The 27,705-nt window shown below is 37.6% G+C and overlaps 1 protein-coding gene across 18 annotated transcripts in view; it reads right to left on the minus strand.

The window, feature by feature from the left end:
• PIK3C2G (phosphatidylinositol-4-phosphate 3-kinase catalytic subunit type 2 gamma) overlaps window positions 1–27,705 on the minus strand; it is a 668,476-nt gene that overhangs the window by 286,627 nt on the left and 354,144 nt on the right. For all 18 annotated transcript variants that reach the window (XM_060413352.1, XM_060413355.1, XM_060413356.1 and 15 more), the window contains 3 exons: window positions 27,271–27,459; window positions 4,310–4,403; window positions 39–133 (listed from right to left, as the gene is read on the minus strand). In XM_060413352.1, coding sequence (XP_060269335.1) covers window positions 39–133; window positions 4,310–4,403; window positions 27,271–27,459 — 378 coding nt within the window. The remainder of the gene's footprint in view (window positions 1–38; window positions 134–4,309; window positions 4,404–27,270; window positions 27,460–27,705) is intronic.

Genomic DNA, 27,705 nt, shown 5'->3' on the forward strand with positions numbered 1-27,705 from the left:
AAAAAAAAGGCATCCTACGCTACTTTGGTTATTCTTACCAGTAAAGACGATGGGCAATCTGGACGCTTTGTAGTGAGCGGTGTAACAGAAGTTGCACTAGAGGACTCTCAAGGTTCCATTCAAACTTGACAGCCTGAAATAAGAGATCAATTACTTTACTTTTTTTTCCTCAGTAACAAAATTATAGCAGAATACAGAGGTACTTAAGAGGCTTGAGAAAGGGAAAACAGCATAAACGGTTTGACAAAATACTTATATTTGATAGCTTTATCAGTTGGTGTGTAACTAATAACAGAGCATATATACACATCACACAATTTTCTTTTTTGACTTTTAGTATCACAGAATAAATAAGAGCAGGTGGTTGGTGGAGTTCAACCATGCCTAGGGAGAGAATCCTGGCACAAAGAAAATAATATCATGAACAGTGTCTTGGATATAAATAATGGCATTATCAAACAATAGATGATTCTCTTCTTTTGGTTTGAAAAAGTGAAAGTCATTCAGTTGTGTCCAACTCTTCGTGACCCCATGGATCCACGGAATTCTATAGGCCAGAATACTGGAGTGGGTAGCCTGGATCGAACCCATGTCTCCTGCATTGCGGGCAGATACTTTACTAGTTGAGCCTCTAGGGAAGCCCAAGAATACTGGAGTGGGTAGCCTATCCCTTCTCCAGGGATTCTTCCCGACCCAGGAATTGAACCAGGGTATCCTGCACTGCACACAGATTCTTTACCAACTGAGCTATCAGGGAAGCCCCACATACTGAAAGCCTTAACTGAAATCACCTACTGAGTATTAACATGCAGACTTTGAAGCTTTACTTTTAAATGTCAAAGGTGCCTTTTGGTGGACACATAATTCTACCCAGGGCTTCCCTGGTGGCTCAGAGGTTAAAGTGCCTGCCTCCAATGAGGGAGACCCAGGTTCGATCCCTGGGTTGGGAAGATCCCCTGGAGAAGGAAATGGTAACCCACTCCAGTAGTCTTGCCTGGAAAATCCCATGGACGGAGAAGCCTGGTAGGCTACAGTCCACGGGGTTGCAAAGAGTCGGACATGACTGAGTGACTTCACTTTTGCTTTCACTTTCCAATCTCCCATTCCTTCATCTGCACTGTGAACAACTTTCTAATGTTTTCTAAAGATAGCGAACCTGATGGAAAAAACACAGACAGCAACAGCAACCTTTGAGACCTAATTTAGACTTCCACACCCACTCTACAGGGACTTCACCATCAGCACTCGGTATCTGGGTCCTCCTCATCATCACCATCATCTCATGAACCACAATAAGCTGTGAAAATGAATGTCAGGTTTTCTTCCTATCTTTCTAAAAGTACTTATTCCTGCTTGGAAAACAATGCTTCTATGGCTTGTTGCTCCATAAGCCATTTAAGTCACATACACACACAGAGTTAATACCACAGTCCAGAGAGCAGAAAAAATGGGTACAGCATTCATTCAACACACACCTAAAGAAACACCTCAGTATGCTAATTATCCTCCAGGATGGGAATGTTTATGAATTCTTGAAGTGTGAGAATGTCAAAGATGATCTCAGCAAATTTGCATAAACTCGTGATGCTGTCTGAATATATAAAGATCATAATGTGTGTTGTCTTAAACCGTAGCTATGACCTTCTTTAACTAACATGCTAATATTGGATTGACTAGACCATGGGCTGTGTTCATGCCCTTATCGTGAACGTATCCTATGAGTACATTAGCAGGAGAGAGATACCTCAGAGTCTACTTCCATGCTTGTCTTTTAGCTTTCTTTTAAGACTTCTTGTGATTTCCTTCTGAACCCAGAAACTACTTACTGATCCTGAATGGCCTCCCTTGCTTCCAAATTCACTGCATCACTCTGTCTACTGCTACAATTTCTCCCTACATCCTGCATCATCATCTAAGAAGGAGACAATATTTTGGATGCACACTTCGTTGGCTTCCTAGTTGTCTCAGTGGTTAAGAATCTGTGTACCAATGCAGGAGAGGTGGGTTCAATCCCTGGGTTGGGAAGATCCCCTAGAGAAGAAAATGGCAACCCACTTCAGTATTCTTGCCTGGGAAATCTCACAGACAGAGAAGCCTGGCAGGATATAGTCCATGAGGTCGCAAAAGAGTTGGATTCAACTAAGGAAACGGAACAACAACAACAACATTATTTTGAACTCTCTTCTTGAAACCTACCTGCATTGTTACAGCCTGTGGTTTGCAGTAACCTCTGGGTCTGTGGCTTATTTGAGCATTAGCAATGAACCATAAGCTTCCCTGGTGCCTCAGACAGTAAAGAATCTGCCTGCAATTCAGGAGACCAGGGTTTGATCTTTGGGTCAGAAAGATTTTCTGGAGAAAGGAATGGCAATCTACTCCAGTATTCCTGTCTGTAGAATTCCATGGACAGAGGAGCCTGGCAGGCTACAGTCCACATGGTCACAAAGAGCTGGACACTATTAGGCGACTAACACTTTAAGAACCATACTTTCCGTTTTCATCATGGTCTTCAAGTAACTTCATATTGCTCTATAACATAGCCTGCACAGTTCTAATAAAATAATGCATAAAAAATAACATGATTCCAGAAAATAGTCAGCAGGGTAGGAATTTTTTTTTATGTCTTGGAAAGTTAGGGTGCAACATCGAAGTTTTAAGGGCAAATCCCACAATTAATGTTTTGAAAATTCTTCCCATTTGTTATTAATTTTCCAGGCACATTAAATATTTATTTCCATCTCACATGATTTTATATTATCATTTTTAATTAGGGAATATTTGCCACTTTACCTATCTTTACCTCTGTGTATTTGCAATGCTGGATACTGGGTGTGACTTGTTTTATAAATGAATTTGCATTTACAGGCGTATGTCTCTCAGCCACATTCCTAGTGTCAAGTGTTATTGACTCAGATTCTGGCTTTCAAATAGATTTAATTTACATATACTATTGTAGAAATTTCCTTTTTTTGAGTTGGGTTAGATATAGCATGTTTTCCATACTCAAGAGGCATGAGATGAATAGTGTTTCTGCAAGTTGAATTAATTTTTATTTTTACTACACACTCCTGCAAGGCTAGGTAAGGAGTGGTAGTAGTAACTCTACAGTACATACGCTTCTAGATCAGGTCTCTCTTTAAGGCCTTCAGAGAAGTGCATGTTCTGTTTGTAAAGTAACAGAGTTCAATTCTATTATTAGAGACTCCTCACTTTAGTCTCAGGGTCTCTGTCTTAAATTCAAAACCTGAGGGACCCAGCATTTAAAATAGCTTATAGTGATGACCTGATCTTTCAGATAAGAAAACACCTGAGTTAAAAACAAAGCAAAAGAAAAACATACAGACCCCTATTTTAGACCTATTCAGCATTCAGTATCCAGTTAACTTAGGAAAAAATCATTGTTTATATTTTGGATATTCAATCATATACATGACTATTTGTGCAATTGTTTATATGGTAACATATTCAAACTAAACCAGACCATGATCAGATTTCTAGATAAGTTTAGAGTATTTTCTAAAATTACTTCAATATCATGATATATGATATCACAAAACTACTATCCGGCAGCAGAATTTGATTATTAGAAACTACTGTTTTAAAATCTGTAATTAATATTAGAATATGGGAAAAGCAAGAAAAATATTATGAGCAGATGCCTAGTAAATGACTATTTTCTACATAATGTTTATTTGGTTACTTTTTTATAGTTTTATATATACAGTTGGATACCAATTTTTCATCACAAGTATTATTTTTTTTCCTGTTCTAATTAATAAGTGATAGTGTTTTATTTTTTTAACTTTTATTTTTACTTTATTTTACTTTATAATACTGTATTGGTTTTGCCATACATTGACATGAATCCACCACGGGTGTACATGCGATCCCAAACATGAACCCCCCCTCCCACCTTCCTCCCCACACCAGCCCCAAGCATGCTGTATCCTGCATCGGACATAGACCGGTGATTCGATTCTTACATGATAGTATACATGTTTCAATGCCATTCTTCCAAGACACAGATGTGTATAGCGGACTTTTGGACTCAGAGGGAGAGGGAGAGGGTGACAGTGTTTTAAAAAATATTTTCCTTTTTGGTATTTATATACCTTTTTTGTAACCATATCAATTTTGGGTAGAGAATTTCTGTGGTACCCAAGTTGATGTATGAGCTATATTTTTAGCCCCTTGGCTAGCCAAATTGAAATTATCACTTTTTATGTAGGCTACTGTTGATTCACTGGGACCTGTTTTAGAGAATTATTGGTTAAAATCCTGGAATCCCTTGGCAACTTGCTGTTCTTACCTGAACTAGCTGTGGGAGATATTCCAGTAGTTCATCATTCAAGAGATTGTCTAACTGCCGAACTGCCACATTACGAATTTCTTGATCTGGAAAACTAAAACAAAGTAAATATACTTACTAAGCTGTTAATAGCATACAATAATGCATGAGAAATATCAAGAAAACAGAGAATTAATTCCACTCCCAATGCATTAGATAAAATAATCTCACAATCATTTAAGATAATCATTAGCATCAAATAATAATTCCTTTTTTTTTTTCATATTCTCTGCTCTCCTGTGAACTGCAGTCAAAAGTTCTTTTGACTAGATTTTGGAAACATGAGTTTAAGTCAGATCCCAGCCAACTTTTCTGCCTATAATATGCGGATTATAGGATATATAAGATTTTTTTTTAATACATGAAAATCTTTGCTTATTATTTAGCCGTGTATTTAAGTAAATAATTACCAGCTGGAGATCTGATGGCTTATATGATTAAAAATGGGATAAAATATATTTAAATGAGTCGTTGGGCAGAGAATAATAAAAAACAAGAAATCTAAAGTATCTTACAATAAATAAACACAAATAATTCAATACAGCTAAATCTTTCTAGGCTGTTAAGTTATTGAATGTAACTATGCCTTACTCATTTTGAACTTCATATGCCTGTTCAGCACCAACTAAACACAGTAAAGAGTCTTCCCTGGTGGCTCAGATGGTAAAGCGTCTGCCCGCAATGCGGGAGACCTGGGTTTGATCCATGGATTGGGAAGATCTCCTGGAGAAGGAAACGGCAACCCACTCCAGTACTCTTGCCTGGAAAATCCCACAGACGGAGGAGCCTGGTAGGCTACAGTCCATGGGGTAGCAAAGAGTCGGACATGACTGAGCGACTTCACTTTCACTTTCAAACACAGTAAAAGCTTGCTACTAAACTAAAGTTATGAAGGTAGTTCACATCTGAAATCCTACAGTCACCCTCCATATTGGAGGGTTCTCATCTGTGGGTACATAGTGTGGACTGTACTATGCTCTTTTATATAAGGGACTGGAGCTTCTAGATTTTGGTTTCTGCAGCGGTGCTGGAACTAATGATACTGATGGATGACTGTGCTCCTCATAACAACTAACACTGCTCCGTCAGTAGAACTGTGTGTGTGAGTGTGCACATGCGTGCTCAGTCGTGTCTGACTCTTTTGTGACCCCATGGACTGTAACCCGCCAGGCTTCTTTCTCTATGGGATTCTCCAGGCAAGAATACTGGAGCAGGTTGCCATTCCCTTCTTCAGGGGATCTTCCTGATCAGAGGATCAAACTGGAGTTTCTTGTATCTCCTACATTGCCAGAGCTCCCAGAAAGTGCCTAGATATAAATTTGACACACACTGCTTTGACATGATAAATAAATATAAGAAGGGTTTTGGTGAGAGAAACACCTTATTTATTATTTTAAATAAACAAATCTTAAAAATTAATATGCACAATTTAAAATTCAAAGGAACAGTTTAGAGCAATTCACTTAGAAACACAGAAAAGAATAAATAAGACCCTCGAATCTTTTTGCATGGGAACTAAGTGAATGCTTTTCAGGTGAGAGCTCTAAAGACTGTGGAGGTTAGGAAACTTTAACCTCTAATGCCCAGTCTCTTTTCAGCATGTCTGGTTATTTAGGGGTGAAAGGAATACATGCAGCTATAGTGTAAAGGCGGGGAAGGCAATGGCAACCCACTCCAGTACTCTTGCCTGGAAAATACCATGGACGGAGGAGCCTGGTGGGCAGCAGTCCATAGTGTAAAGGACAAAAATAGCACTATTCAGTATCTTCCCAACTGTCCTTGACAGCAGTTTGAAATGTGGTACTTAAACAAGTTACATGTTTTCTCTTCATTTAAACTGAGCATTTTAATTGCAACAAGAACTTCACTTCCAAGGTTTGTCATTCAAAACCCTTACTTCTGATCTACATATATCTTTCCAATAATTTTTTTCCCTACAAAGATTCTAGCAATAAGACCTGCTGAGACTGTAGTCCAGGCACATCTCATGGAGTACCACTAAGGTCAGAAGGTTTCAGCATAGCATCATGCACAGATGGAAAGAAGAAAGGATATAATAAAAATTCAAAGCTGGAAGAAGGTCAGCTTGTTTTAGCACACTAAGACTTTATTTTCTCCTAACTAAATGTGATTGACTCTAATTTATTGCTCTCAATTACTAAACCATTTTTCTGAGGCTTGTAGACATCAAGGTCAGTTTGAGGACACTTTGAAGTCTTGAGGGAATAGTTACTCGGTACATTTTGTTGCCTAAGTGATGACTTAGGTCAGATACTAGTCATCCTTGCTTTCCTGTGTGCCTATTTCATCTTACTGACGTTAATGACAGCAAAGGAGGAAAAACAGAAAACAAACACTGCAACAAAAGAAAACTCTTTGGTAAACACTGTGTCTCCAATCATGTGCTTATTTCCAAACACTAGAATGTATGGTCCTTGAAAGCAGAAAAATTTTGCCTGTTTTGTTCACTTACCTGTCCCCATTATCTCTAGATTGGTGGACACTCTCTACATATTTCAGAAATGTCTAAATTTAATTAGTTACCTTTCTATCTAAAGCATCACTACTGCCAGACTTCTGTCTCACAGTCTGTGTTATCATCTTTCTCCAGTCATGTAGGTCCGAAATTTTAATGATTATTTTTTCTCCCTCTTTGCTAAGAAGACTCGTCATTTAATCACCCACCCCCTTTCTAACTGGTGAAATTCAATTCATCCTAGAAGACAAAGTTCAAGCATCAGTTTACGGGTGAAGCTGTTTCAGCCGCTTTCTAGAATCACTCCCTTTTTCTATGGGATTCTAAACACAAGGTTGAGGGTAGGCTCATTCATTTATATCCCCGGTCCAAGCATAACTGAATAAAAGTTTGTGGAATTTCTAGTAGTCTCTTATCTTTACATCTGATCAGTTGCCAAGTTGTGTTGATTTTTCTATGCCAATGGCTCTTGGACCAATGCTGTTATTTAGTCACCAAGCTGTGTCCGATTCTTTTGCGATACCCTGCACTATAGCCTGCCAGGTTCTTCTGTTTATGGGATTTCTCAGGTAAGAATGCTGGAGTGGGCTGCCATTTCCTCCTTCAGGGCATCTTCCCTATCCAGGGATCGAACGATGTCTTCTGCATCTCCTGGATTGGCAGGCGGATTCCTTTACCCCGGGCCACCAGGGAAAATTACTCTATGTTTGTTTTCAGTTTCTTCTGCAATTATCTATGCTAGGCTATATTTGGCTCACACTGGTATTAGCATTTTTCATAGCGTTACCTTATAAAATTTCCTGAATTATTTTGTAAATTCATTTCCCATAAAACAGTAAATGGTTTTCTATTTTCAAAGAAACTTTCAGGCCTATACTATTTATTTACATATTAAAAGCTAGCCAAACGCTCCAGAGTTGTGTACTGCTGTAACACTGAATACACTGCCCGGGCTCACTGTATGCTGTTTTTACTTTGAACATGCTACGTTCATTCTCATCTTTGTAAGCACTGTAACCTCTGCTTGGAACACCCTCTCTTCTTAAACTTCTAGTTTTCCTTCAAACTGCAGATCATATTCCCTTGAAGGCCATTATGCCAGTCTTTAGCAATCACTTTTCTCAACTCTCAGGGCATTGAGTGGTTTCCTCCACTGGGCAATTGGGTATGACAGTGCATGAAAGAATTTATCCTTTTATTAATATGTGTCCTCATTCCTCAACTAGTGAATATACTGTAGCTAAGGATTGTTCTATCCTCTTTTTTTATTTCCAGAATTCAGGACCACTCTCCATATGTGTTTGATGATTAATAAAAATGCACTGATCATAGGAATTCCCTGGCAGTCCAGTGGTTAGGACTCCATGCTTGCACTGCTGGGACAGCCGTGGGTGGGGGGCATGGATTCGATCCCTGTGGTCAGGGAGCTAATATCCCATGTGCCATGTGGCATGGTCAGAAAAATAAAATAAAAGCATTAGTCACAATAATAATAATGAGGAAAATCATACTATGCTTTTTGTGCTCTGAAATAATTTATATACTGGTAGCAAAAGGTTCAATTCCACAAACAGTACTCATACAAATCCCAGATTTTCCCCCCACCACAGTCAAAACAGTAAGACAAAAACAAATCCGATGGTGATGGAAGAGAAAGATTTTTTTTTTCAGGCTCTTTAGGAACAGTAGAACAAAAAACTTGTGATATCTTTATAGAATAGTCCAAAAGGAATATTATGTATTTGCATTAATACACACAAATGTTGGGAAGAATGTTTTTGCATTTTTATAGAAAAAGATGTCTCTGTTTATTCATTACTGGTGCTTGAAGTTCAGGAAGAAATTGGAAGAGAAACTGCCAAGAAATGAACCACATGACATCCTGAGATGTGACTAAGGCCTAACGACATTAAAGCATATCCAAATATAACCTGAATCTGACTATATTAGGAAGAGTTGGCTACATTAAAAGAGAGGCTGGAAGCGTTGGTGAAGTTCCTGGAAAATGGGGCTCTTTTATACATTGCTGGCAATATATAGCAACATGTATAAAAAGAATCTTTAAAATGTGCTTATTCTTTGACCAAGCAATTCTACTTTGGGAATTTATCCTACAGAAATAATCAAAGATGTGTGTGAAGATATATATATGCAAACAAAACTGGAAATAATGTAAATATCTAAAAATAAGCAGTTAAGTTAAATATGCTGTGACTCTATGATAAAATACACAGTCATTCAAATACTAAAATAATATTAAATAATATGAGAATATTATGAAACATGTGTGAATTTTTCCATACGCTTAACAAAAAAGATGGAAAGGAAGGATCAAAATATGAATACCAAATTTCTAGATGGAAATGTCATGGATGACTTTAGTTTTCTTTTTTAAAGCTTAATTTTTGAAGATTTTTAAACTTTCCATATGATACTTTTATTGGTTACTAAAAAACAGTAATTTTAAAAGTAAGTCTCATTCAATTAATTATGAAAAAATAATAATTGAAAAGAAATAATTGCAAATTTATTACCACTAGAAAGATCCAAATCTTGCATTCTTTTAAGAGCACACCTTGTAGAGTGAAAGAACAAGCCTCATATTTTGTACTTGATTTAGAATATTCTTTTAAGGCCCAGATAGGGATCTCTACCCCTGGAGAATTTGTGCTTAATATCTTTTCAGGGCCATGAACTCAGCCACAGATCAATGGACAAATATGTTCCACAAATCCTGGCCTTTCTTCCCTGTGATGTTGTCTGAAACTATTTAAACATTCTTTGGGGATATAGCTATTGGCATTTCATGCTCAGTAACTCGCTCCTCAATGAGGTGAGGGCTACTCATATTAGTTCTCTGACTGTGGTGTGATATTTACATGCTGAAATGTCATATGTATCAGAAGAACTGCAATCTATTTTGAATTTTCCACAAGTCAGGTTATTGTAATTTCCAATGACCTGGTTTGCTTGAAAACTAAGTATAATTTTTGCTGATAATAAACTAGAGCCACTCTCTAGTGATCCTGCTAACCTCTTAGGATTACTAATGTCTGTAGGCATGGACATAACACCTTGAATCTCAGGAGTAAAGAAAAGTCTCAGTAGAAGGATTCATCAGGCTGATGTCAATTAAATCCTCGTTCCTTTATATTTATCATAAACTTCCTTATAATCTGGTGGCTCAGAGGGTAAAGCATCTGCTTACAATGTGGGAGACCCAGGTTTGATCCGTGGGTCGGGAAGATCCCCTGGAGAAGGAAATGGCAACCCACTCCAGTGCCCTTGCTTGGAAAATCCCATGGATGGAGATGCCTGGTAGGCTACAGGCCATGGGGTTGCAAAGAGTTAGACATGACTGAGCGACTTCACTTTCCTTTCCTTTCCTCATAATCAATCAGAAAATAGATAATTTAAAATGTAATAAATGGAGATCTATCCATTTTAAGGTATTAAAAAGATATAAGATCAGTAAAATTCATTACTTGTTGGGGAAGAGACCAGGTAAGTGAAACAAATTTTCATTTATTATGAACCATTTAAAAATTAGAAATAAAAAGAGCCCATGTGAAATAATCTCTTATTTAAGGTTATTGATAATTTTAAAATGTCCATTTAATTAACTTTATGCTATCTAATTTAGCTTCCCAAGTATGTCCGAAGAGAAGAGAGAGAGAGAGCGGAAAACAAAACAAAACAAAACCCCAAACCCTACAATTATGGTCAAAAGCAAAAATATTAAGACTGGCTTACTATTCAGTTTTATATGAGTTTCCTGAACAGTGATTCTATATATTCAGGGTTTAGTTGCTTTTGAACCAAGCTAACAATTGCATCTTTTGGATTTCTAAAAGGACGAGATACCATACCTAATATAAAACTTGCTACAGTAATTGTTAAGGGATTTTACCTAAAAATAGCTTGTTGTCTAATGAGGACATATGGATACAAAGAAAAAAATACTCCTTGCAGACTGACTGTAAAAGTTGATAAAAGGAATCTAAGAAATATGGCTGAAAAACCTCAAAATGTGAAAACATCAAGTAAAATGAAAGCAAATTCAAGACAAACATTATTCAAAGAAACTTCAGTGCAGTGAGATATCAATTCTATATTTTGCCAATACTATAGGGTAAACACAAAGTTGAAAGTCAAGCAGAAAATTAAGTTGGAATTGCAGTCTTTACATGGGTAGGAAAGGAAGCGTATCAAGTATTCATGTAATTCTTTGGCTCAAGGGAGAAGCAGAAACTGACCAATGGTTAGAAACTGCTGTAGAGTAGAAGTTTTTCAGTTTCCTTTCGAACCTTTTAAATCCTTTTAAATAATTTTAAAAATTATAGACGATTCCAAAGAGTTTTTGTTTATGTGGGTTATGCAGGCAGGTGTTCAAGCTCAGTCGTGTCTGACTCATTGCGACTGCATGGACTGTAGCCTGCCAGGTTCTTCTATCCATTGGATGTCCCAGGCAAGAATATTGGAATGGGTTGCCATTTCCTTCTCCAGGGGATTGTCCCCACTCAAGGATCGAACCTGTGACTCCTGAGTTTTGGTAGGAAGATTCTTTACTGGGGAGTCACCTGGAAAGGCTCTATCTATCAATAATTATCAATCGAAAATACAACCAAGACATTTAAGAAATATTTATCAGTTCATTTTAAGTGACATTAATAAGTTCATTACATGTTAACATAAACAATATGTTTCTAAAATATATGGCCTTATTTTCACAAAGAAAATAGTGAGAAGAATTATACGGTTTAACATTTTTGTCTCTAATGTCTGGCTTAACAGAAAACAGCTGAATTCTCCTATCTGCTTTGGCATTAACTCTGTTGTAATACTGCGTATCATGTGTCTCTGGAAAACCCCACTATACACTCATGAGTAAATGAGTATGACAAAAAGCAATGATGCCTGGAACTACTTTGGAAACAATTTTGACCTTGTGACATCGCTGGAAACATCTTGAGGGCCGTCGACCTCTAGGACTGTAGACTGTAGACTCTGAAAACTTTGGCTGTACCACGTAGTTTTGGTCAAAGAATCAGCACCAGTGCCCTGCTTCTAAGACAGCAGCATGTCAGCCTATGTCTCCCATGAACGAAAAATTGGCTTCAAAGTCATCTGACCAACATCAGACTTAGGAACTGTCATTCCTCCTCAAACATGTATAATTCCTCTCATTTCAGAGGGCTATAGGAATATCACAATGGATTCAGACAAGCTTCAATAGGACCATTGGAATTATGAAGTGAAATTTAAACAGAAAAATGTATCTTTCAACTTCTTCCCACTTGGCTTGTTACTTTGTTATTTCTACTTCTTACTTTCTTTTTCTAATCTTTTTCTACTTTGAAAAATGGTATAGGGTCAATAGCTTACTTCAAAAACTTCTGAAGTGATGGGTGAAAGCCAAATGCAATGTAACAAATGTTGACCTTTAAAAAAAAGCAACTTGGAGTAAACTGAAAAGAAAGAAATCTGAGATCAAATTTAAGTGTAACAGAAATGTCAGACTTCAGAAAACACAGTAAGAATTCATGCAGAATGCCATGAGGCTATTCAGCTTAAAAGCACCAATGTCAGGTTGGAATTAGAAAACCATCAGAAGTACAGAACTGTTTTTCCAACAGGTTTTGTATCTGATGACACACTCAGCATCAGCTTGGAAGGAAAATGTCAATATGAACATCCTCGCTATTTTTCTAACACTAAAAACAATCAGACATGACAGAAGAAATTTTTTTCTAGGAAAAGAGGTGAATAAGTCTTCTTTAAGATGATTGTCAACCTCTATCTACTGAATAATTCATGTTTTTTCAAAATTGTTCACATGATTATAGAATATTAGAATTCAATGAAACCTGGAGATTTATTTAACCTCCTGGCTGTATAAATGAAGAAACTGAAACTAGAGTTTGGGCTATCTTCCTGAAGTCATTCACTGGTTGATACCAAAACTAGATTCTAAACATCCAGAATACTAGGCCAATATTTCTATCAAGGCCTTCTAATCTTTTGACTAGCTATTATCATCTATGCTCATATAATATGCACAAGACTTATTTGGGTGCATTTTTAATTTTATTCCATTCTCAATGGGTCAATAGAGACATATAATAGTGAGTAGTGTAATTTACTTATCTGGATTGGGGCACTGGTTCAGCCATGAACCAAAAGGAATAAGAATGAGACCTAGGCCCAAACAGACTAAGGAACTGTTAAGATATTTCCTGATGGATAGTTATGGACTTGCACAACGATGCTGGGAAATGCCTACATAGTCATGCATGTGTACTTAGTCGCTCAGTTGTGTCTGACTCTCTGCGACCCTTTGGACCATAGCCTGCCAGGCTCTTCTGTTAATGGGATTTTTCAGGCAAGAATACTGAAGTGGGTTGCCATTTTCTCCTCCAAGGGATATTCCCAACCCAGGGATCAAATCCATGTCTCCTGTGTCTCCTGCACTGCAGGCGGATTCTTTACCCACTGAGCCATTGGGAAAGCCATATAGTCATGGTATTAATTAATTACTTAAGATATATATGATATGTTTCTCTTTCTGAGAATGGACATATAGACACCATGGAGGGAAGGAGGGGTGGGATGAAATGGGAGACTGACATATATACACTAGCATGTATTAAGTAAGTAGCTAATGAGAACCTACTGTAGAGTACAGGGAATTATAACAGGTGCTCTGTCACCACCTAAATGAGAGGGAAATCCAAAAAAGAGGGGCCATCTGTATACATATTGCTGATTCACCTTGCTGTACAGCAGAAACTAACACAATATCATAAAGCAACTATACTCCAATAAAAATTATTTAAAAGTTCTTAGAGTTTTATAATTCTAGTCAATAGGCATCTGACTGAAAAAAAATAATAATGTGTACTTACAATTCCAAAGTATAACCAAAAAATACTCATTGAGAATAAAATTATTCATTATCTTGTGGGAAAAAAAAAGAATAAGGGATTTTGAGTCTAAATATGAAGGGTTCTAAAAATAAATAAATAAATATGAAGGGTTCTTTTCTTATCTTAAGACCTCTCCCTAAGCAAATTTATTTGCACCCTTGACTTAATTCCCATCCTTCACTGGATGATTTCCATGTTGGGGTCTTCAGCTTAGATACCTTTCTTGAACACCTTTGGTCATCTCAAGCACACCTCAAAGCCAACATACAAACTCTAAACTGCATAGTTCTTGTTCTTCTATTATTTATGTATCTCCCAGTGTGCCCCATCTTAGGGAATGTTACTTTTATCCCTTTACTTACAAAAGACAGAGACCTAGGAGTAATCCTCGATACTCTTTTTCACTACTCCTTCCCATTCAGTCCTGTAATTTTTATGTCTAAATGTTCTGATTCTCTTCATTATGTTACCACTCACCTTCTAGGGCTTCCCTGGTGACTCAGCAGTAAAGAATCTGCCTGCAACATGGCTTTGATCCCTGGGTGGGGAAGATCCCCTGAAGAACAAAATGGTAACCCACTTCAGTATTCTTGCCTGGAGAACCCCATGGACAGAGCACCTTGGCGGGCTACAATCTACGGGTTCACAAAGAGTCAGACATGACTGAGCAATGAAACAATAACCACCACCACCACCTTCTAAGGCTGACTTACCATTCTCTGATCCTTGGAATACTTCCATAACTTATCTCATCTCTCATCTACTTTTACTTCCTTCCCAAAATCCATGCTTCATTCAGAAACCAGAGTAATCTCTGAAAGATGCAAATCAATTCAAAATATTCTCTCTGAGAATTATTTATGCCTTCCTGTTGCTATCAGAATAAAGACGAAGTTGCTTAACATGGCCCTGTCAGTTCTGTCCAGTTCAGTCGCTCAGTCGTATCTGACTCTTTGCGACCCCATGAATCGCAGCACACCAGGCCTCCCTGTCCATCACCATCTCACAGAGTTCACTCAGACTCACGTCCATCGAGTCCGTGATGCCATCCAGCCATCTCATCCTCGGTTGTCCCCTTCTCCTCCGGCCCCTCCCAGCATCAGAGACTTTTCCAATGAGTCAACTCTTCGCATGAGGTGGCCAAAGTACTGGAGCTTCAGCTTTAGCATCATTCCTTCCAAAGAAATCCCAGGGTTGATCTCCTTCAGAATGGACTGGTTGGATCTCCTTGCAGTCCAAGGGACTCTCAAGAGTCTTCTCCAACACCACAGTTCAAAAGCATCAATTCTTCGGCGCTCAGCCTTCTTCACAGTCCAACTCTCACATCCATACATGACCACAGGAAAAACCACAGCCTTGATTAGACGGACCTTAGTTGGCAAAGTAATGTCTCTGCTTCTGAATATACTATCTAGGTTGATTATAACTTTTCTTCCAAGGAGTAAGTGTCTTTTAATTTCATGGCTGCAGTCACCATCTGCAGTGATTTTGGAGCCCCAAAAAACAAAGTCTGACACTGTTTCCACTGTTTCCCCATCTATTTGCCATGAGGTGATGGGACGGATGCCATGATCTTCGTTTTCTGAATGTTGAGCTTTAAGCCAACTTTTTCACTCTCCTCTTTCACTTTCATCAAGAGGCTTTTTAGCTCCTCTTCACTTTTTGCCATAAGGGTGGTGTCATCTGCATATCTGAGGTTATTGATATTTCTCCGGGCAATCTTGATTTCAGCTTGTGTTTCTTCCAGCCCAGGGTTTCTCATAACGTACTCTGCATATAAGTTAAATAAGCAGGGTGACAATATATAGCCTTGATGTACTCCTTTTCCTATTTGGAACCAGTCTGTTGTTCCATGTCCAGTTCTAACTGTTGCTTCCTGAGCTGCATACAGATTTCTCAAGAGGCAGGTCAGGTTGTCTGGTATTCCCATCTCTTTCAGAATTTTCCACAGTTTATTGTGATCCACACAGTCAAAGGCTTTGGCATAGTCAATAAAGCAGAAATAGATGTTTTTCTGGAACTCTCCTGCTTTTTCCATGATCCAGCGGATGTTGGCAATTTGATCTCTGGTTCCTCTGCCTTTTCTAAAACCAGCTTGAACATCAGGAAGTTCATGGTTCATGTATTGCTGAAGCCTGGCTTGGAGAATTTTGAGCATTACTTTACTAGCATGTGAGATGCGTGCAATTGTGCGGTAGTTTGAGCATTCTTTGGCATTGCCTTTCTTAGAGATTGGAATGAAAACTGACCTTTTCCAGTCCTGTGGCCACTGCTGAGTTTTCCAAACTTGCTGGCATATTGAGTGCAGCACTTTCACAGCATCATCTTTCAGGATTTGAAATAGCTCAACTGGAATTCCATCACCTTCACTAGCTTTGTTCGTAGTGATGCTTTCTAAGGCCCACTTGACTTCACATTCCAGGATGTCTGGCTCAGGTGAGAAATCACACCATCATGATTATCCGGGTGGTGAAGATCTTTTTTGCATAGTTCTTCTGTGTATTCTTGCCACCTCTTCTTAATATCTTCTGCTTCTGTTAGGTCCATACCATAAGACCTTAACATGATCTAGTTACATCTGAAGGTATCTTTTCATCACACACTCCTCCCTTGGACTCCAGGCACGCTGGCTCTCTTCAGTACAGTTCAGTCACTCAGCCCTGCCCGACTGACTCTTTGTGACCCCATGGACTGCAGGATGCCAGGCTTCCTTGTCCATCACCAACTCCCAGAGTTTACTCAAACTCATTTCCACTGAGTCAGTGATGCTATCCAGCCATCTCATCCTCGGTTGTCCCCTTCTCCTCCCACCTTCAATCTTTCCCAGTATCAGGATCTTTTCCAATGAGTTGGTTCTTCACATCAAGTGGCCAAAGTATTGGAGTTTCAGCTTCAACATCAATTCTTCCAATGAATATTCAAGACTGATTTCCCTTAGGACAGACTGGTTGGATCTCCTTGCTGTTGCTGTCCAAGGGACTCTCAAGAGTCTTCTCCAACACCACAGTTCAAAAGCATCAATTCTTCGGCACTCAGCTTTCCTTATAGTCCAACTCTCACATCCACACATGACAACTGGAAAACCCATTCACTAGATGGACTTTTGTTGGCAAAGTAATGTCTCTGCTTTTTAATATGCTGTCTAGGTTGGTCATAACTTTCCTTCCAAGGGGTAAGCGTCTTTTAATTTCATGGCTGCAGTCACCATCTGTAGTGATTTTGGAGCGCCCCCAAATAAAGTATCTTACTGTTTCCACTGTTTTCCCATCGATTTGCCATGAAATGATGGGACCAGATGCCATGATCTTAGTTTTCGGAATGTTAAGCTTTAAGCCAACTTTTTCACTCTCCTCTTTCATTTCATCAAGAGGCTCTTTAGTTTTGCTTCATTTTCTGCCATAATTGTGGTGTCATCTGCATATCTGAGGTTATTGATATTTCTGCCAGCAATCTTGATTCCAGCTTGTGCTTCATCCAGCCTGGCATTTCTCATGATGTACTCTGCATATAAGTTAAATAAGTAGGGTGACAATATACAGCTTTGACGTACATCTTTCCCTATTTGGAACCAGTCTGTTGTTCCATGTCCTGTTCTTACTGTTGCTTCCTGACCTGCATACAGATTTCTCAAGAGGCAGATCAGGTGGCCTGGAATTCCCATCTTCTGAAGAATTTTCCACAGCCCATTGTGATCCACACAGTCAAAGGCTCTGGCATAGTAAATAAAGCAGAAATAGATATTTTTTTCTGGAACTCTCTTTCTTTTCCATGATCCAGCGGATGTTGGCAATTTGACCTCTGGTTCCTCTGCCTTTTCTAAATTCTTTAGTCAAGAATACTAGAGAGGGTTGCGTTTGAGATGAGTGCATTTGTGCGGTAGTTTATGCATTCTTTGGCATTGCCTTTCTTTGGGATTGAAATTAAAAGTGAACTTTTCCAGTCCTGCGGTCATTGCTGAGTTTTCCAAATTTGCTGGCATATGGAATGCAGCACTTTCACAGCATCATCTTTTAGGACTTGAAATAGCTCAACTGGGATTCCACCACCTCCATTTGCTTTGTTCGTAGTGATGCTTCCTAAGGCCCATTTGACTTCACAATCCAGGATTCCTGGCTCTAGGTGAGTGATCACACCATTATGATTATCTGGGTTGTGAAGATCCTTTTGTACAGTTCTGTGTATTCTTGCCACCTCTTCTTAATATCTTCTGCTTCTCTTAGGTCTATACCATTTCTGTCCTTCATTGAGCCCATCTTTTCATGAAATGTTCCCTTGGTATCTCTAATTTTCTTGAAGAGACCTGTAGTCTTTCCTATTCTATTGTTTTCCTCTATTTCCTTGCATTGATCGCTGAAGAAGGCTTTCTTATCTCTCCTTGCTATTCTTTGGAACTCTGCATTGAAATGGGTATATCTTTCCTTTTCTCCTTTGCTTTTGGCTTCTCTTCTTTTCACAGCTATTTGCAAGGCCTCCTCAGACAACCATTTTGACTTTTTGCATTTCTTTTTTGGGGGATGGTCTTGATCCCTGCTTCCTTCTTCAGGCACTCTATCAGATCTAATCCTTTGAATCTATTTGCCACTTTCACTGTATAATCATAAGGGATTTGATTTAGGTCATACCTGAATGCTCTAGTGGTTTTTCCTACTTTCTTCAATTTCAGTCTGAATTTGGTGATAAGGAATTCATGATCTTTTTTATTTTTTATTTTTTTGGTCTTGTTTTTGTTGATTGTATAGAGTTCCTCCACCTTTGGTTGCAAAGAATATAATCAATCTGATTTCGGTATTGACCATTTGGTGATGTCCATGTGTAGAGTCTTCTCTTGTGTTGTTGGAAGAGGGTGTTTGTTATGACCAGTGTGCTCTTTTGGTAAAACTCTATTAGCCTTTGCCCTGCTTCATTCTGTATTCCAAGGCCAAATTATCCTGTTACTCCGGGTGTTTCTTGACTTCCTACTTTTGCATTCCAGTCCCCTATAATGAAAAGGACAACTTTTTTGGGTGTTAGTTCTAGAAGGTCTTGTAGGTCTACATAGAACCGTTCAGCTTCAGCTTCTTCAGCATTTCTGGTAGGGGCATAGATTTGGATTACTGTGATACTGAATGGTTTGCCTTGGAAACAAACAGAGATCATTCTGTTTTTGAGATTGCATCTAAGTACTGCATTTCAGACTCTTTTGTTGATTATGATGGCTACTTCATTTTTTCTAAGGAATTCTTGCCCACAGTAGGCTCTCTTCTCACTTTCTAAATCCAGTTTATGTATTTCCTAGCTCCTGTCTTCCCACGGAGCTCTTCTCTTATCTTCCCTTTCACCAGTTCATTTTCACTCATCTTAGATATGCAATCAAACATATAACTTCCTCAGGGAAGACTTTTTCCCACTCTGGAGAAAGATTTGGGTCCTTCATTTTATGTTATCATGGAACCATGCACTTCTCTCAGAGTTGTTATGACACCTGTTATTTTACATTTATAATTTGGTAAGGGCCTATTTCTCCTCACCTCCAGTGGACTACAACTCCATAAAAGCAGGATTATGGTTCTTTTTGCTTAGTATGCTAGCTTCAGGGCCTAAAGAAGTGTCTAACATGAACAGGCCATTAGTAAGTATCTACTGAATGAATGAATAGACAAACTGGATATCAATTTCTTCATCTATAAAGTGGAAATTCGTAAAATGGGGGAAACTGTACATGTTGGTAACAATATTAAAGAGACTGTTTTGTAGGTTAATCACATAATATTTTGAAAGTGCTTAATAAGTAAGCTATAAGTCACTATTCAATTTTCAAATATATATTTGCTCTTTTATTATATACATTTTGACAAGTGAATTTAAGCTTAGTGAAGCTAATTAGAAATGAAATTGTTCCCATGAATTTATGATATTTACAATTTAGCATTGAAAAAAATCTGAATACTCTAAATACTCTTAAAAATATAGATACCAGGAAGAGGATGATGTTGACAAGATTGACTGGTAGCATTTGTTGAAAGTTCCCATAAGAACTTTATCCTGTAAGGTACAATGCGTGATACTTATTACTCCTGTTGGCGGGAGGTGGGTGGGGAGTTCAGGATGGGGAACACATATACACCCATGGCGGATTCATGTCAATGTATGGCAAAACCAATACAATATTGTAAAGTACATAAATAAATAAAACTTAAAAAAAAAGAAAACTTGACTGAAGTGATTCAGGTAATAAGTGACAGAGACAGATATGTTTGATTTCAAAGCTTATACTGTCAACTGTGAAATTTGGAAGCAACTCCATAAACTCTTCAAAAATACACAAAGGTAAGATTCATATTCTGGTTTATGCAGCTCTAAGCTCTTCATTCTCAGTATATCACTTTGACTCTCTCTTCATGTGGAATACTGAAACCTTCACATTTTTCTCTTCCATATCCATTTGTTGCTGTTCAGTCGCTAAATCATGTCCGAGGCTTTGAGACACCATGGACTGCAGCATGTCAGGCCTCCCTGTCCTTCACCATTTCCCAGTTTGCCCAAGTTCATGTCCACTGAATCAGTGACACCATCCAACCATCTCATCCTCCATCGCCTTCTTCTCCTTCTGCCTTCAATCTTTCACAGGATTAGGGGCTTTTCCAATGAGTTGACTCTTTGCATCGTGTGGCTAAAGCATTGGTGTTTCAGTTTCAGCATCAGTCCTTCCAATGAGTATTCATGGTTTATTTCCTTTAGAACTGACTGGTTTTATTTCTTTACTGTCCAAGGTACTCTCAAGAGTTTTCTTCAGCACCACAGTTTGAAAGCATTAATTTTTCAGTGTTCTGCCTTCTTTAAGGTCCAACTTTCACATCCACACATGACTACTGTAAAGACCAAAGCTTTGACTATATGGACCTTTGCCAGCAAAATGATGTATTTGCTTTTTAATACACTGTCTAGGTTTGTCATAGCTTTCCTTTCAAGAAACAATTGTCTTCTGATTTTATTGTTGCAGTCACCATCTGCAGTGATTTTAGAGACCAAGAAGAGAAAATCTGTCACTGCTTCCACCTCTTCCCTTTCTACTCTCCATGAAGTGATGAAACCGGATGCCATGATCATAATTTTTTTTTTTAACACTGAGTTTTAAGCTGGCCTTTTCACTCTCCTCTTTCATCTTCATCAAGAATCTTTTTAGTTCATCTTTGCTTTCAGCCATTAGAGTGGTATCATCTGCATATCATTGTTGATATTGTTTCCTGCAATTGATTCCTGCTTGTAACTCATCTAGCCCAGCATTTTGCATGATGCGCTCTGCATATAAGTTAAACAAACAGGGTAGCAATATTCAGCCTTGTTGTACTCCTTTCTCCATATCCATAGTTACCTATAATTCCATTCATATATTTCATTCCCTCCCAACTGAGAGGAACAAGTTACTCTCTTTCCTTGATAACAGCTCTATTTTCATTTTTGGTCCAGTCTGTTGGGTGTTGGTGTCATCTCATTTTGTCACTCCACCCATCCCTGCTTTCTGAGCTTCCCTTCATGCATCTTCCATCTCAGTTTGTAAACATGCTTGGAGCTCTTTTATTTAAACAAACATAAGAAGTCCAAACATCAAAATCTTTCTCTTACCTCCTTCAACTTTAGTGATCTTCTCGCCTTTACGATCAATCTTATTCCAAGAGGCACAAATTATTTTTCTCCATTTCCTCTTTGAGGCCTTGAAGATGGCATCCAACTTCAACACCCAAATTTGCTCTTTCATCCACAACTCTTGTCTTGGTTAACGATGTAATTATCTATCATTTACCTAAATCAAAAATTTCAAAGTCTTCCTTATTTCCTCTCTTGTTCACTTTCCTCTGAAATGTTTCTCCAGTCTGCTCTGTAAATTTCTACTGATGCCTAGAGCAGGCCTAGACCGCTTTTCAAGTAGACTATTTCTATACCTGCATCTAATACCCTTGCTGTTATTCTTCTTTACAGTCCACACTTTACATTAATGCACAGAATTATCCTTGTACAAAATAAATCGGACTGCGTAAGTCCCATTTTTAAGATTCCATGGGCTGCAATAAAGTTAGTTATGAGTAACTGAATGATCTAAACTGATCCAACCTTTTCAACTTTGTCTCCCAATACCATTCCCTTCTAATATTATAGTGAATCTCTCATTAGTCTCTGAACTTCCATAACTTTGACCATCTAGTCTTTCTTTCTGGAATTCCATTTTCTCTCTTCTCCACTCAGGAAATGCCTATGAACGTTTCAAGTCAGAATTCAATTCTTTTGCAAAACGTTTCCTGCGTTCTCTGAGAGAATCTGCCTCTCTCTTCCTTGGGGGCATACAGCACTCAACACTATGATTATAGTCTAGAGAACATTGTGTGGTGATCTTCAGTTTGAGTCTTTCCCTCTGAATTGTATGTTATTTAAACACAGTTGCTATGTCCTATTCTGTTTCTTTGATTCATTGTGTGCCAGTTTCCATATACACATATTTTTACTCAGAAAATAAATGGAAAGGATACATCATCATCTATTAGTTGATTGTTTAGTCAAATGTGGAAGTTATAGCTGTCTACCTTTTCCATATTCTCTTTGGCCTGCTTACAATGTTAAGAATGACTTTAGCACATTAATCTTTACAATAAAGAATACAGTGGTTTGATGCAAACATTTTTGTGGGACATTTTTCCAGGGAAACTGATTTTGAAAGCTAAGACACTGCCTATTAAGTATTGCTCTTGTTTCTGCAAAACAATAATTTCACTTCATGTAGGATGGGAAGTTCTAGTGCCTTGTCAAATTTTTATTTAAGCTTCTGATGTAATCCTCTGATGCTAATTCAGAGTTGCTATTTTTAAATGAATGCTTTCCTTGAACTGCCTTCTAATTCCTTGGGTAATTTCTGCTTATTATTAGTAGTTGAATAGTTGCGTCTGTGCATCAGGGTTCAAGAAAATAGCAACCATCTGCCAAGAACTACAGACCTTAGCCCTTGGTCTCTGGTATTCTGACAGCACTGCCTTCTCTAATGGAAGTATCAGTACCCAGTGAACACACTGTTAACACTCAGCTGTGGAAATATTAACACCCTATGGCCCACAAGAGCTAAATCAAATTTCAACATGTCTCTTGCTAAAAGGAAGCCAGCAGGAGGTGGTGAATCTTCAAACAGGATTAAGTAATCAGCAATATTAAAAATTTTCTAAGCTAGAAATGGAGCACGCTGGTTCTCATGAGGTTAAGCCACTGGAAAAAATAGATTATTCAACAGAGACAAAATATAGACCTCTGAAGAACTCACTCTGACAACTTACTTAACAAGCACATACTGTTTGTTCTTAGAGAAGTCAGCTTTTGATTTAGAGAAGTTGAAAGGTTCGTTTCTCGAAATAGTCTGTCCTCAAGTTTTTTAACAGTTCTGTTAAACTGAGAGTGGGAGTCGGAGGATGAGTACAGTGGAAACACTCCAACCTTTTCAGTGACCTTTTTTGATGCATGATAAAGAACTGTTCAATGTGCAAATAAATCAAGTTTCTACTAAGTTCCTTGAATGATGCTTACTAAACACTACTCTGTCTGAAACCGGTCCTCATAACGTCTAAAACTCTGATTATTCAGAAAAAAAGAAATTACACAGTGAAGTGGAAACATCCAAGCGTAAGTACTGCTATTTACTATAATCAAACTACTTTAGGATAGTTTTATTTACATATTTAGTACATAAACAAACAGCATGTATTTATGTAGGAATGGTGTGAATTATAGGGTGAGGATGGTAAGTTCCAAATCTCTGGATTTAACTCTAGCTCCTTAAGTTACAAGTGCCATTTGGGCAATTTAACCCTTGTAAGCCTCAGTTTCCTCAAAGGTAAAACTGGGATAATAATAGTTTTTGTTTTATAGGGTTATTATAGATAATAAAATGAGGCCGTATTAAGGGAGAACTACATGAAAATCTAAACTTTATACTTAAAACATTAAGGGAATCAAATAGATGTTCAACATCTCTTCAGGTAGAGAAGCTTAGTTATCAGGAATCAGAGAATACAGAAGTCCATCTAGTGAATCCTCTCTATCTATAAGCAAGAAAACTAAGCAGGCTTCATGCTGATAAAGATTTTTGTAAAAAATATTCCATGAACTTTACAAGAAAATATTACTTAATACATTTAAATGTCTTTAAAATAGATCAAAGTACATCTTAACGGAACATTAAGCTATCAAAAAAAGGCCATAGTTAATGCTTTAGAAACTTTAAAAAGTTATCCCATAAGAAAACTAGGCTTTAGTGATATAGAGAGTCATATGAATAGGTTTGCCTTTACAATCATTCTTTAAGTGTTTTTAACAGTTTTATAAAGATGTAACAAATATCATACAATTCACTCAGTGTACAATTTAATGGCTTTTAGCTTCCTCCCAAAGTTACTGAACTATAACCACAAAAGAAACCTGATAACCACTGGCTCTCATTCCCTACATTGCCCCAAACTACTCTAGCCCTAGGTGATCACTGATCTACTTTCCATCTCCATCCATTTGCCTATCTCTGGGCATCATAACGGAGAAGGCAATGCACCCCACTTCAGTACTCTTGCCTGGAAAATCCCATGGGCAGAGGAGCCTGGTAGGCTACAGTCCATGGGGTTGATAGGAGTGGACACAACTGAGCGACTTCACTTTCACTTTCATGCATTGGAGAAGGAAATGGCAACCCACTCCAGTGTTCTTGCCTGGAGAATCCCAGGGACAGTGGAGCCTGGTGAGCTGCCATCTATGGGGTTGCACAGAGTCGGACATGACTGAAGCGACTTAGCAGCAGCAGCAGCAGGGCATCATAAAACATGTGGTCTTTTGTGACTAGCTTTGTTTGCTTAACATGTTTTCAAGGTTCATTCATGTTGTAACATATATTAATATTCACTACTTATTATGGAATACTCTAACATTGCATGGACAGACCACATTTTATCTATCCATTCATTATTTGATGGTCATTTGAGTTGTTTTTACTTTTTGGCTCTTGTAAATAATGCTGGTCTGAACATCCATGGAGAAATTTTTGAGGGAACCTATTTTTCATTTTTGAGTATACACCTAAGAGTGGAATTGTTGGGTCATATGTTAACTTGATGTTTAGTATTTAAGAAACTGACTAACTGGTTTCCAAACTGGCTGCCCCGTTTTACATTCCCACAAGCAATATATGAGATTTCCAATTTCTTCACATCCTTGCCAAAGCTAATTGTCTTTCTGATTATAGCCATCCTAGTTAGTGTCAAGTGATATCTCAATATGGTTTTCATTTATATTTCCCTAGTGATTAATGATGCTGAGCATCTTTCCACATGCTTATTGGATATGTCTATATTTTCTTTGAGGAAATGTTACACCCTCGGACTATTTTTTTTTAAATTAGGTTATTTATTGTCTGGTTATTGAGTCATAAGAGTATATATTCTGAATTACATTCCTTTATTAAGATATAGGATTTGCTAATATCTTCTCTTATTCTGTGAATTGTTACCTTCATACTTTTTTTTAGCCTTTACATTTTGAACCAATCTTCTATGAGCTAATCAGTTCAGGAATGACAAAACAATAACTGTGCTATTTTTCTAAGTCTTACTTGAGCTAAAAAACAATTAGAATTAAAAAAAAGTTTTTTTAGATGTTGGCTACTCTTACCTAAATCAGAAAGAAGTTAAGAGTAAGATGAAAATAGGAACTCATTTCTTCCAGAAGTTTCTTGAAATATAAGAATGAACTGTAAGTAATTCCAATGAAACCAATTGTTAATTGATTTTCTTATATAATTATTTCATTAATTAATTCAACTGTATATGGAGATGTAAGAAACAAGGATAATTGATGATTTCTTCAAATAATATAGTTTAAATATTATTTTAAAATAAGGTCTAAATAATCATAATGAATTTTTGAGAGTGATTGATTCAATATTGAGTAATTACTATGTCTCAGGTATTATTAAGCTTGTGGGAAACAGAAACACTATGATGAACTATTTGGGCTTAAATAGCTCTCATTCTGTGGACTTGCCCGGTGGCTCAGACGGTAAAGCCTCTGTCTACAATGTGGGAGACCTGGGTTCAATCCCTGGGTCAGGAAGATCCCTTGGAGAAGAAAACGGCAATCCACTCCAGTACTATTGCCTGGAAAATCCCAGGGATAGAGAAGCTTGGCAGGCTACAGTCCATGGGGCCACAAAGAGTCGGACATGACTGGCGACTTCACTACTACTACTCACTACTAGCTCTCATTCTAATGTGGGTAAATTACGTCTCACATGTTGTGTGTAAATACAATGCAATATAATATAATTCATAAAGAAACAAATCACTGTAGTAGGAACATGTGGTCAGTTTTACTTAGTGAGGTCAAAGAATGTCCACGTAGAAGAAGCCTTATAAAAAGGGGGAAAGGTGCAAGCTCAACCAAAAGACAAATTCTATCTCTGTATCTATCTATGTTCTATCATTTATCAAGGAAGGTGGGTATACGAATGCACAGTAATTGATGAAAGACATCAGAAAACAGAAATATTCAATGTACAAGGCACAAAAAACATAAAATTTTAAGATAATTTGTAAATTTTGAACTTGGAAGATTGAGAGGAAGCGTCTAGTAACTCCTACGAAAAATAGGAAAAAAAAATTCCTTTCTCCTCCTTTCACATGCTAGAAGTTTTATAAAAGCCACAGATTTTAAAATAAACCAAAAAAAATTGTTTGAAAAGTCCTTTGTGTCACTTTCTTTCCCTCCTTTCTCCTGCTTCAGGATCTTGAGAAAGAATTCAGAACAGAACTGAGTGTCATACTTCTTCTCTGACTCTAGAAATTGCAGACTTTCTTCATGGCATCAGTGCTGATGCCATGAAGACAGACTTAAAATATCTCTTCTTGGCTTTAAATGTGAAGCAGAAGCCAAGTAAGAGTTGCTTCCCCAAGCCAGAACCAGACATCACACTTGTTCCCACATGCTTCCTCTTAACTAGACGATGACATCATTATCCACCAGATTCTCAACCACCATGCATTTTATTCTAGGGAAGAGACAGAGAATACACAAGGGATAGGCTTTTTTTTCATTTTGCTATCATTATCATTGTCTTACTAAATGGACACCTACTATAAACAGGGTATTTTGCCAGGCTTTGCATATTTCAATAGTAAAAGATACTGTTTCAGTTTTTAAGGATTCCTTTGTTTTGAGAGAGACATGTAGAGAAGTTTATTTTTCCCTATTCAATATTTTTTGGTAGTTATTTCTCAAAGAGCAACTAGACTCCCCATTTAAGAAACTCTGGCCATTAATTTTATTAAGTTTAGTTTAGAAGACACAATTATAGTTTAGCTTTGTTTCAAATTTATATTCACAACTTACATTTATCTAAATTTAATATCTACAGCTACTGAAATTGGAAATAAACAGAATTGATATTGAATTACTCATAGAGAGTTACAGTTTTTCTCTTTAAAATTTTCACATTAGTAATATCATGCCTGTCATGCAATTGTTACCTGGAAGTCAAAAGTCCAAGTGCCTCCAAAGGGTGAGAGAATTTCCATCTTCTTAAAACGGTATGCATTTCTGCAACAGTTCTTTCATCCCATCCAGGGGCACTTCCCAAGACCAAAGGAAGGGAGCAATTTTCATTGTTGCAGTAGAAGCGATAAAACCATAAGTATCTTCTCTTTTCCTCAGAGAGGCTGCAAAACCAGATTGGAAGTGATAATTTACTGGAGTTTTTGACAATAACAAACGTTTGCTATGAACAGTCAGTACAAAATATTAGGTCTAGTTCTTTGATTTTTAGTTTCTTTTGGAAAATAAGTCCTTTATCTTCTTGGGACAGTTTGATAGGTTATTTTATCTGATTATTTCCCACTAATTTAATCTTTTATAGAAAAATTAAATAAAATGTACTTCAGTTCAGATAATTCACATGTATTTTT

The sequence above is a fragment of the Ovis aries genome, chromosome 3, assembly GCF_016772045.2.
Source record: "Ovis aries strain OAR_USU_Benz2616 breed Rambouillet chromosome 3, ARS-UI_Ramb_v3.0, whole genome shotgun sequence".
Lineage (NCBI taxonomy): Eukaryota > Metazoa > Chordata > Mammalia > Artiodactyla > Bovidae > Ovis > Ovis aries.